Raw genomic sequence first — 12,960 nt, 5'->3', positions numbered from 1 at the left:
ATCGATAACAGTGATCGAGAAGTGGCCCAATTAATTGGGGCCAAGTTCAAGGCCCGCGAAAAAGCACACGAAGCCCCTTCAGGTATAAGAAGGAAACCCCACGAGAGAATCGCTCTCTTGGATTTGGCTCTCACAGCGGAGAGACCCTTCCACCAGCTGCACCAGAAGCAAGTAAGTTCAAGGTCAACGCTCACTACCAGACGGACGACCCTAGCTGTTCACCTGTACCTCTTCGAACCCAACAAACCTCAAATCCGAACAACGGCCATTGTCCCTCTGACTGAGTGGGCACCCGAAGCTAAGTATCGGTGTTAGAGATAGTTTAGTTTGTAGTACTTTGTGCATGTGTAGATCTTCCTGTGAGTGTAAATAAATAGTATTGACTTTGAACTGGTGTATTGGCTCTTTGATCAGTATTCGGTTTGAACCTGATGGCGGTATCGAGAGATAGCTGGCGACTCTAAAGTAAACATAATTAGGATTAAGGAAGGCGACCATATTGACCGCCATATTTGGAAACAAAGCAATAGTACTGGCGACATCTGACGGGACTCGACCTAGAAGTGGCTTTGCCACTCCGAGAGAACCCAAATTTGAAATAGAATCCAATTGGAAAAGAGAAAAACCACAAGCGTAAGACCAATACTGATCAAACCACCAAGATTCGGAAGTGTGTTACTTGCGTGCGTACTATCAGGGATATAAGGTAAACCTGAGACATTTTGTTGCGTAAAACTGTCGGTAGTTTTGTAGAACGGATATATCGAGTAAGCCGTGTTCACATCACCACTTTATCACCCCCTGTTCCAAATTCAGTAGAGACCCCAGAGATAGCGATCGAAATGTCAATGAAGGCAATGGAACGCCTTATGAACCCCCAGGAATTCGAGGTCGCAGTGACCAGTAGAGTAGGACAGTGTCCTGTATGGGAAGAGGAGATTAGAAAGTACCTCAAAGGGAAAGGATGGCCTCTATGGAGTGAATTTTGTGCGAATGATGAAACAGGTCCTGGAAGTCTGGGGAATACTTGGTGGGAGAACCTGACAGACATCCATAGGAAGAGCTTAGGGAAATTCGCAAGCAGTTGGCAATCGTGTCCTGCTTGGCACAATTGCGAGGCACAGAGGAGGTGGTTAGGACGCTCCGCAGAGAGATTGAAGAGAGAGATAAGAATAGTGAAGGAGACGTGAGTGAGTGTGAGAAGGGTAACCAGAAACTGAGAGAGCAGTTAGCGGCGAAGGACAAGGAGATGGCGGATGTCAAACGGGCACACCAATCTTGTCTCGCCCATTTAAGTAGCTTTCAGTCGCAATATGATAAAGCCTACCAAGACACGCAACGGGCGGTGTTGGTAAGAGAGGAAACAGAACACCAAGTTGAGCAGTTACAGAAACAATGTAACGATTTAAAAGCAGCCCTACGAGCAGTCTACAGTTCCACGACGGAACAAAGGCAGAGCTGGGTAGATCACGCAAAATGCCGGAAGCAAATTGCAGACCTGCAATCTCTGCTTTCTGTCCAAAATGGATTCCAGAACACGTTTGGATCCCAATTAGACCAAGAAAATGGTCCCGATTGGCAGGAGTTAAATGAGACTGCTCATAGATATGTACATGGCACATGTACACAGGAGAAACCACAAAAAAGAAAAGTGCCCCCACCCCCGACTGCACAGGCAGAACACAATCCTATGAACCCTGTCACCATACAGCACAGGGCCACAGCGGAAGGAAACCCAGATTTTCTATACACCACCCCATTAACCATCACTCAATTAAGGGACGCGTGCGATAAGATTACACCGTTCCTACCCACATCGGACCCACACCATTATTTCGCAAGAGTAAAACAACAGGCGACCATGTACGGCCTGGATGAAAAAGAGCAAGTGAAGCTCACTGTTTTAAGCCTCAACCCCTCAGTCGTGGCAGCCCTTCCCAACCCACAAAATGTAGGAGGAGGCACCTTCCAAGAAATGCATACAGTGATCCTAGATGCGATCGGCTACAACAAACGAGACCCCGTAGAAGGCCTAAACAAATGTAGGCAGAAAAATACAGAGCACCCCACAGCGTTTGCTGGACGCTTGTGGATTCATTTCACAGCGGTATTCGGAGAGTTAGCCCGCGCCCATTTGACCCCAGACAATATGGCCAAATGGACTTGAATCCTAGTCTCTCATGCGACAGAAGCAGGACAGAGAGCTTGCGCAAATTACGACCCCTCAGACGAGGCCCACAATGAGAAATGGGTGCTAAAATGATTATCCCGCGCTTGGGAACAATCCATCTAGGGAAAATCAGCTGATGGTAGAGCAGAGGAAGAGCAGGCAAATACGCAACATGCATCCAGTTAGGGCATGCCAGAACCCAGTACTGGTAAAGAGGGAAGAAACAGCCCACAGCAGACTAAATCCCAGGAGTGTTATAATTGCGGACAATTAAGACACTACGCACGAGAGTGCAATGTGCCCCAGAAACAGCAGCGACACCAGCAGACAGGCACCCTGAATAAGAATAGGGCCAAGCCAATCCATAGTATTAGCGCCCGTTCTGAGACTGCAGACATGAACTGCAGCGACTGACGGTGTTCGGACTCCCAAACTTGTGTCTGCGACACCCTTTGAGACAAATCCGGTAGACCGGTAGTGGCAGGCACAGTCCGGGGACACCCCGTAAAATTTCTTTGGGACACAGGAGGGTCCCGCACCATGCTCAATTCCTCCACAATGTTTCAGCGAGACACATAGCCCACCACCGACACCATTACTCTCAGCGGTTCTACAGGGCACTTACAGCAGGGATACATCACAGCCCCTATAGCGATTCAGATAGGGAAAATTAAAACTAAACACCCCGTAGTTTTGGTCGACCTACCCCAGACAGCCGAACATATTTTAGGTATTGATTTTATGAGCTCCCACAATCTATCATTCGACCCAGTAAACAAATGTGTGTGGAGAAATGCGAAGGCAGCATGAGCCCCCACCACGCTCACAGTAGGAGTCTACGAAAACAGAATCAGCGCAGTAGGAGACTTCTGGTTCGACCCTCGAGCCATTAGTCAGAATAAAGAAGTTAGGGAGGTCCTGCAGCGACACAAAGTTGCTTTTGCCCAGCACAAGCACGACTGTGGCAAGATCGCTGGCTTGGTGAACATTACAGGTCCCAACCCCAAACTGCAAAAGCAGTACGGTTTTCCCCAAGAAGCAGAGGGAGAAATCTCAAAGGTGATACAGTCTGCTTGACCAAGGCATACTCCGTCCTGTAGCCTCGACAAATAATGCACCAATTTGGCCCGTCAGGAAACCCGATGGATCATGGCAACTGACCATCGATTACCGGGAACTAAACAAAGTAACCCCAGTAGCAGCCCCCACCGTAGCCACGAGTCCCGAGACAATGCTAAAACAGGGACTCCAGCCAAAAGAAATTTCGGTTTTGGACATTAGCAACGGCTTTTGGTCCATTCCATTGGATAAAGTGTGCCAATAAACATTGCTTTCACCTTCCAGGGACAGCAATGTACCTGGACGTGACTTCCACAAGGCTTCCACAACTCCCCCTCCATTTTCCACCGACAGCTGGCGAATGGATTAGCCGAATTTTCCCGACCCGATTGTCTGGTCCAATATGTAGATGATCTGCTTCTACAGACGGACACTAAGGGAGAGCACATATCGCTTCTCGCCGAACTATTAGGACTCCTTCAACAAATTGGCTGTAAAGTGAACCCCAAAAAGGCCCAGATTCTGCAGGAAAAAGTGATTTACTTAGGAACAGTGTTCACACATGGCAAACACGAGATCGAGCAGAAACGAATCGACTCGATCATCAAATTACCGCTGCCCCATAATGTCACAGTCTTCCGGTTATTTCTAGGACTGGTTGGCTACTGTAGGAATCACATTGACGGTTTTGCCACAAAGACAGCGCCCCTCTCCGAACTTCTCAAAAAGCAAGCACCATGAGAATGGCTTCCAAAGCACACGGATGCCATGGATGCATTAAAACGATCCCTCAGTACAGCCCCCCACATTACAGGTCCCAGATCCACTCTTGCCGTACGCTAATGAAGTTGCAACCACCGACCGAACCCTTTCGGCCGTGCTCCTCCAAGAAAGACATGATCATTTAGGCCCTGTTGCATACTCCTCACGAGTACTTGATCCAGTCGAGCAAGGATTTTCTGCCTGCAAACGGCACCTGCTCGCAGTTTTTTGGGCAGTTCAATACTTCGCCTACATTACAGGACTCAACCCCATCACCATTTTAACTGAGCACACCCCAATACAACTTCTACTTGATGGTAGACTTAAGGATGGCACAGTCAGCCAAATTTGCGCAGCCCGATGGACCCTTCTCTTACAGGGACAGGACATTACAGTCAAGAGGACAAAAACCCACACTTTCCTCGCAGACAATTTACACTATGCCGCCACCCCACATGAGTGTGAAATAGTAACCACTAGACACAACACAGGACCCTTTGTACCAAAGTCAGCTCCCCCTAAACCAGGTACTACACCCCAGAGACCCCAGTCCACAGACATTAGGCGCACCCCTTAGAATTTATGTGGCTGGCTCCTCCACAGTTTTGAACGGAAAAAGGATTACCAGTTGCAGTATATATGTAGAGGCCGCGCGTTAGAAGAAATATCGTTGAAATTGCCCGGCATTTAGGCTCACAGGCAGCAGAACTACCAGCCGTGGCGTATATTGTGGAGCACCCCGACTCGTTCCTGACCCCAGCCGACATATATTCCGACAGTTTATATGTCTGTAATAGTTTGACAGAATTCGTACCCCTGTGGGAATCTAGAGGATTTGTTTCCGCAGACAGAAAACCCCAACCCTCAGCCCCATTACTCCAGCATATCTTAAAGATAGCCAAAGATCGGAAATGTGGCATTATTAAAGTTCGTAGCCACCATCGTTCTTCCCCCCCCCCGGTAACGTTAAGGCAGACGCCCTAGCAAAGGCAGGTTCCAGACACGGTCACTTTTAGAATCCTCCCGAGAGCGCCCCAGTACACGTGGTTCAGGTCTCACAGACCAACATTCAGGATTTAGCAAAGGTCCAAAAAGAAGACGCACAGCTCAGGAAAGTTTTAAAAGGCAACTTCCCAGCCCTCTGAGATAAATACAAAAACGCGATGACAACACATGACGGTGTGATTTTAAAAGACGGAATTTATGTGGTCCCCAGTCATGACAGAAATCAGATTATTTGTCAATTCCATGACAACCATGGACATCAAGGCATAGAAGCTACCCTCGCCCGCCTCAGACTTCTATGCTGGTGGCCTGATTTAAAAGCTAATGTAACACACTACATTGAGAACTGTTTAATCTGTGCCCAGAACAATCCGGACAGATATGCGAAGAAAGATCAGCTTAGTCACACCTGCCCCGTAAATGGCCCCTGGACGAACTTGCAAATCGATTATATAGGACCCCTACCGCCCTGCAGGAATGGTTTCAAGTATGTGTTGGTGGTCATCGACACGTTCACAAAATGGGTGGAAGCCTTTCCATCCAGAACGAACACGGCTAAAGCGACAGCCAAAATCCGCACTGAGCACATCTTCACAAGATGTGGACTTCAACGCAGCATAGAGTCCGACCAAGGCTCCCATTTTACAGGACTAATGATGAAAAACACCCTTACAATTTTCGGGATCAAACAAAAATTCCACATTGCATACCACCCCCAGTCAAGCGGCATTGTTGAGAGAATGGACAGAACTCTCAAAGCTACCCTAAGGAAAATGGTGCAACAACACAATAGCACCTTGGATACAGTTCTCCCCTTTGCACTAATGTTTTTAAGAAACACGGTATCCACGTCAACAGGATACACCCCCCCACACCCTCATGACCGGATGCCCCATGCAAGGGACTGAATATTTGTTAGGACTGGATTTGGCCAGCCCCACAGTCATGAGAAAGCAGTTCAGCAGATTATAGAGAATGTAAAAGCAGCCCAGCTGGCTGCAGCTGTTAGGCTTGGGACACGCAAGAAGCAAAGCAAGGTTTGCTTCGACAAGACAGTACATGCCACAGAATTTGTAGTAGGGCAGCAGGTCATGCTATCCATATACAACCCCAGTTCATTCCTTTCCCCCAAATTTGCAGGACCGTACTCCATCTCTGATGAAGTCAGCCTCTCTGTATAAAAAAATTACCTATCCCAATGGCAAGTCTGCTTGGTTCCACATAAACCTTATGGCTCGTAGAACAACCATTCACACCACATCGTGCTTGCAGCAGCAGATGAACATGCCCCGCCCACGAATGACCTATTCCTACCCTCCCCCACCCAGTCCAGCCCATCCTCAGACACTACTTCGACTCCACCCCCAGAGTCATGACTCGCCTCTCCCTTCCTCCAACCAGCAGTGACAGCGACAGCCCCAGCACACCACGCCACAATTACACCCTGCACCACGCCCCACTCCCAGCGACTCCGAACAAGATTCCAGCGACCCCTTTGAGACCACGTACATTAAAGCCCCTGATCCGGACCCACCGCCCAACGATTATGGATTGCCCCCTAGCACCTCCACGAAACACTGGCACCGAGATAATTCGTTCAGACTCATCCGGAATGATGATATGGACCCCAATTCGCCCCAAGCAGCTTTGGCACAACTACTCCAGTCACGAGTATGGCAACTGGGAGAAGATGATGACTTAGAGTCTGACTCCCACCAAACAAGCCCCTTTGCGACTCTGTTCGCTATAGAGCAATGAGGTTTCCAGATGATGGTAAAAAGGAACCGATGGAGATTTACGTTGTCCTTTCTGATGGAACCTGCACGATTTCTGTTGTTTGTGTGTTATGTTAAATGTTTGTTATTGTGAATGTTAAATGTTGTTTGTGCACTTGAAGTTTATTCATGGCCCCACGCCACATCTTGATGCAGTCACAACTACCCTTTTGATGCCAAATGGCAGTTAGAGGAACTAGTTTGTCCACAGACAACCGATCATAGCTACTCTCCTGTTTTGAAGGTAGCCACAAAAGGCAACTCCCACGACAATCATGAATTCTTACCGTTCTTGTCCGGTCACACATGCAGTGGAGTAACGGCACTGGTCCCCGCCCTGCCTGAGGACCCCCATCTGGTCAGCAACGCTCAGGTAGAGCACATACGGCATTGGTCACCATCCTACCCGGGGATTCCACCCATTCTTACCCGCCACGGCCCACACGCACCCCATTTGGAACTTTTGGTTCAAAACTCTTGTTTATTTTACGGCGACCCTTAGGTTGCTTTCCATATGCTATTTACATCCTCAAACACTGGGATGGTACATTCACCGCTTCGCCCACACAGGCTGCGAGACTGCTCGCGCTGTGTCAGTATTTCCTTCTCGGATGTCTTGTTCCAAATATTTGGTTTAAAAAAAAAATGAGGGAGTCACATATGGTGACCAATTATAATGGTTAATTGGCAATAAAAGGACAGACAGACATACAAGATCTTAAACAAGATAATAACAGGTATTATGCTTGTGTCCACAGAAATCCAGAACCACAGAAGTCTCAGGAAGACTACGGAAGAAAGAAAATAACCTGAAAACGCACATCATGGTCTACATTTGGATCTTTGCGGGATCCCTCCAGTTGCGCGTGGACGCGACTCCCCTAACCCATACCCCACAGGCGTGAATGTTTCCCATCCCTGCCATACATTACGCCCAAAGATAGCAACTGATACGCCAACCTGGTGTGACAAGTTCATTACCTGGTATTCCCTGTCCTACGTTGTAGAAGCACTATTAATAATTACAATACTCTGCAGTGTCGTTCAGACACCGAGACTTAGGAAATGGCGGAGGAAAGCCTCCCGCACTCCGGTATACACATTCAGAACCCCTATTTTCAGACTTCAACAAACCCCCCACTCTTTAAGTGAATTAAAGTGCATAGACCGTTTTTTTTGTTTGTTGCTTGTTCCAATAAAAATGTAAAACTCTGTGCTTGACTGCCAAGCCACAGAAACATGTGTTGCTGCTACTGTATAGTTTAAAATGTTGTACATGCTTTTCATTGATTAAGGATAGCTTAGATAAGGATAGTTAGAGGTTCCCGTGTTTTTATTTTGTAATGCATGACTGAATGTCATAGCGCCCCGTAGAATTTTATAATAATGTGTGTATATAAAGCAATTTTGGTAAAAGTTCCAATTCATAGGACAGAGTAGTGTAGAGCCTGTCCTTGCTTACTGGTGCTCGACTTAGGAGGAGAACAAAGAAAATGCAGTAATATGATCCTTCACGCTTCGCGTTGAGGATCACAAGGAGGGCGTGTAGCCATCTGGGATGGCCACTTCCAGAATACAAAATGGACGCACGCAAAGAATGTAGGGAACTGTGGACAATGCTAGAAAACAAGCAGGCACAGAAGCCTGAATGCATATTGGGGAAACAGCTCCCAGACAGAATTGAAACTATAGGTCAATTAGCATATTGATGGCCCATCTCCGGGAACAAAGGAAAGACACTCAAGTAACCGATACTATTTCAGACATCCCGGCGCCAGTTCCCCAACCGAAAGCACAAACAAAGCCAGGCCAACGGCCACCTAAGACACGCCCAGCCATCAGGGCTCCCACCCCTTTATTGGTCAAGATTGATAACAGTGATCGAGAAGCGGCCCAATTAATTGGGGCCAAGTTTAAGGCCCGCCCAAAAGCACGCGAAGCCCCTCCAGGTATAAGAAGGAACCCCCACAAGAGAATCGCTCTCTTGGAATTGGCTCTCAAAGCTGCACCAGAAGCAAGTAAGTTCAAGGTCAATGCTCGCTACCAGACGGACGACCTTAGCTGTTCTCCTGTACCTCTTCAAACCCAACAACCTCAGATCTGAACAATGGCCATTGTTCCTCTGACTGAGTGGGCACCCGAAGCTAAGTATAGGCGTTGGGAGTTAGAGATAGTTTAGTTTGTCGTACTTGAATGCCACCTTCAAAAAGTGGAGACAGCAGAAGGGGGCACTGACAGTTAGGGACATGTACAAGGACAATTGAGTAGCGACCGTGTGGGGAACTCAAGGAGAGGTTCCAGTTACCAAGAGGAAATGACCTGAGATACATGCATGTCAAAAACTTCCTCCATAAGGAAACAACGACGTACTCCCAGGACACTCATTCGAGGAGAAACTGCTGAATGCGGGCAACTTAGGGAAGGAAAAATATGCAGACCTATATCAGACACTGTTGGAGGAGGTAGGCTCCCCACCTGGACAAGGCAGGGAAAGAATAGGAGGAGGAACAAGGCATAGAAATGGGGGAGGACTCTGGATAGAAATAGTACACAGGGCGAATTTCAGCTCCACATGCACAGGCTGAGCCTAACACAGCTAAAGGTGGTGCACAGAGCGCACCTAACCAGAACCCGAATGAGTAGGTTATTTCTGTTGGTGGAGGACAAATGTGATCGGTGCTAGGGAGGCATGGCCAACCACACCCACATGTTCTGAGCTCACCCCAGACCTGGCGGCTACTGGATTATCTTTGAGGCCATGTCCAGGATGTGGGAGTGAAGGGTGGAGGCATTCCCAAAAGTGGCGGTCTTCAGGGTTTCAGATCAGCCAAAACTCTTTATGGGGAAGGGGGGACTGTCACCTGAACGTTTGCCTCCCTGATTGCCCGCTGGAGAATCCTGCTCGGTTGGCAATTCGCAGCACCACCCAAAGCTGCAGATTGGCTGTCCGACCTGGCGGAATTTCTCAGGCTGGAGAAAATTTAATTTGCCATCCAAGGGTCGGAAGAAGGTTTCCACAGAACGTGGAATCCTTTCAACAACTTGCTCCAAGAACTGTTCGTAGGTAGAAACCAGTAGAGGTTCCAGTTACCAAGAGGAAAAGAGGAAACAACCTGAGATATGTGCAGGTCAAACATCTCCTCCATAAGGAAACAACAACGGGGGTGGGGGCTCGCGCTGAAAACAAGGGACAAAGCTGCAATAGTCTGGTCCGAGGGCAAGCTGAAGTCGAAACTAACCTGTAAATAGACACCTGTAAATATTTGCTCTGGCCATAATGGGGAGTGTAACAGATGTATGACGACTAATGGGGGGACACGGACATGGCCACAATGGGAGGGCTGATAATTGCCTGTAATATATGTGCAGACTTCTGTTTATCTCTTTTAGTTTCCTTTTTTGGCGTGGTTTTGTAATATGTAATTTATGAATTGTGAAATATACAATGTGAAACCCCAATAAAAACACTTCAGAAAATATCTGCATCAGATTTGAAATTACCAGCGGATCTAGCTTCAACTGCTGTTCATGGAAGTAAGTTCGAAGTGCCTTCCAACATCTCCTGAAAGGTCTAGCCCTAATTTTTAGACCCAGGGTCCCCTTGTTTTAGAATCTCCAAATTCACGTGTAAGGTATTTGATAGATCTTTCCCTCCGTCACCTTCCGTCTGTGCAAAGCAACACATTCACACAGAAGACAAACTATTCACATGCCACAGGTGTGACAAATCATTCTCACGGGCATCAGACCTTCACAGCACATTCGCACTGCGTTTCACCTGCTTTCCTTACACTGAGAGTTGTCTGTTGACCTTCCAGTGCTCACACAGGGAGCTGTCCTACGAAAGGAGTCTGTCTCGGCAGTATCTGTCCAACCTCTTCCACCATCAATCCAATCGTTTCAAGAAGGTCAATTTAACCTTTGATCAGATCGCCAAACATGACCAAAAGAAGACATTAGTTTGTATAGAAGCTGCTGCTCATGCACAAGTTTCTCTGTGATGGACAAGAGCGCAATATCTGAATATTAAGTGTATATGTTAATTTTTGAAACTTTAAATCGTAGATTTTGAGTTGAAAGTACTGAAACATCACGTTATGTTTCTTCACTAATTTTGTGAGGTTTTGTAAAATGTAGTTCATTTGGAGATGTCTCTGACTTTGTCATAAGATTGATCCCTAATCAGAAGTCCCCCTGGGTACAGGCTGAAAGCTGTCTCCAGCACTCGGAAAATGTGTCACAAGACAGCACAGCAAAGTCTGGACCATGATTTCTTTTTCATTTCTTCCTTTAGGTAAAGCTGACCCATAACGCCCAGGAGCACTCGTTGACTGGAGGGCGGATTCAGTACATCAAGGAGCTGACGGGACAGGAGGGGTTCACAAGGAAACTGTTTGGTCTCTCCAACTCCACGATAACCAATGGCGGATCAGATATGGGGATGAGTGAAGGTGATGTCAGCAGCTGAGTGTTTCAACCATGAGGAGGATAGTTAATTTATGTGACAAAAGATAATAATTGTGATTTTCCTCCTCTGACAGATACACAGGTGTCTGTGAACGCATCAGATGGTGATGGAGGCGAGTTGACAGCAGCGTCCGAGATTCCTGAAAGGGCTGATGAGGAAAGGACTGTGGTGAATACCTCACAGCAATGTGGCATGGCAGCTGAAGTGGAGGAGGGAGAGGACTGTCAGGAGGATAAGATGTCTGATTTGGAGGGTAATGTTGGTGAGTTAAAGTTAAATATTGTGGCTTGTGTGAAGGAAGAAGCCTGTGATGCTCTGGCTGCTGTGCTGGAGGGAGGGCACTTGGAACCTTCCGGAGGTGAGGAACTTGCGGCTTTGGGAGTAGAAGCTTCGCTGTCTCCACGAGCAGACAGACAGCATCAGGCCCATGGTGCTGGTGAAGAAAATGAAGATGATCTGAAACCTCTTGAGTGCTTACATCTGGAACAGGTTCAAAGTACAGAGAGTTATCAGGCCACTTGCAACTTGCTTCAGCAAACTTTGACTGAATTTAAGACAGATGTTAGCCAGAATCTGCAAAGAGACAATGAGATTCTTCAATATCATTTACAAAGAGACAATGAGATTCTTCAACATCATCTACAAAGAGACAATGAGATTCTTCAATATCATTTACAAAGAGACAATGAGATTCTTCAACATCATCTACAAAGAAACAATGAGATTCTTCAGCAGCAAAATGAGATTCATTGTCAGCTTCTGCAATGAAACTTTGAACAAAATGCCATTCTGTCTCAGATTGTAGCGCCTACACCTTCTGGCCAGCAGCAGCCTAGTGCAGAGACATCTGCTGCTGGACATGCCTCTTGTACAGGAGATCACGTCACAGGGACAGGGGTGACAAAACAGGCATTAGAAGTCCATTCCTCCGACTGCCTCCTAGACCTCGCTATCTCCCCCTTCTGATGGATATTTTTCTGTCTGGATTTTGCCATTACAGAGACCCTCTCCATCATGAGGACAATGGCAGTAGAAACCTGAATCCGTGAGTTCTGTCCCCCTGATTTCAGCAGCTCCCATTCTTGTGGGAGCAGGAATGTACTGGGTTGGGATTTGTATATTCCAGAGGCAACCATCCGCAGAAATCAGCAGCCGCCTCCACTCATGTATGCAGATTTGACCCTAGGAGCAGGTCTGAACTCCGTGGATTTGTTTGGATAAATAGGGTATGTTTTTATAGAGGATTTGGTCCCCAGACATCTTTATGGCAGGTAAGCGGCCATTTGAGATCCCTGAAAGTAGAAATGAATGCGTATGAAAAGTGCATAAACTCATTGGAACGGAGAACTGAAAGCACTGTCAAAAATAATTGTCAGGAGTGTCAAGGTGAACTGTCAACCGGAGCTGTCAAGCTATCCAGGCATTTAAACCGCCTGCCTTTTACTCCGAAGAATTTGGAGTGTTAAAAGTTATTGCCTTTCACGCTGTCTGTTGATATAAGCCTCAGTAATTGATTGGATTAATGTTTCATGACACATTTAACAACCATCCTTTGTCACAGTAGGATGCCTGAACTATGAATTTCAATGCTTTTTTTGAGACAGGATGATGCAATTGAATGAAATGTTTGTAATAAGGAATGTAAATATACTAATTTGTTTTTTCCTTCAAATAAATTAATGGTTGTTGTAACCTGCCTGCTTACCACTGTCTGGGAACTA

General features: G+C 47.0%; 1 protein-coding gene across 1 annotated transcript in view; it reads left to right on the top strand.

Annotated features, from left to right (window-relative positions):
• The window catches only part of LOC140389061 (uncharacterized), an 81,237-nt gene that overhangs the window by 13,160 nt on the left and 55,117 nt on the right, over positions 1-12,960 (top strand). Inside the window, exons 3-4 of the mRNA XM_072473223.1 lie at positions 11,066-11,222; positions 11,313-12,000. Of these exons, the coding sequence (XP_072329324.1) occupies positions 11,066-11,222; positions 11,313-12,000 (845 nt within the window). The remainder of the gene's footprint in view (positions 1-11,065; positions 11,223-11,312; positions 12,001-12,960) is intronic.

This window comes from Scyliorhinus torazame, chromosome 14 (genome assembly GCF_047496885.1).
Source record: "Scyliorhinus torazame isolate Kashiwa2021f chromosome 14, sScyTor2.1, whole genome shotgun sequence".
In the NCBI taxonomy this organism is placed as follows: domain Eukaryota; kingdom Metazoa; phylum Chordata; class Chondrichthyes; order Carcharhiniformes; family Scyliorhinidae; genus Scyliorhinus; species Scyliorhinus torazame.
The sequence above is the reverse complement of the archived record's forward strand: the minus strand, read 5'-3'. Positions and strand labels throughout refer to the sequence as shown.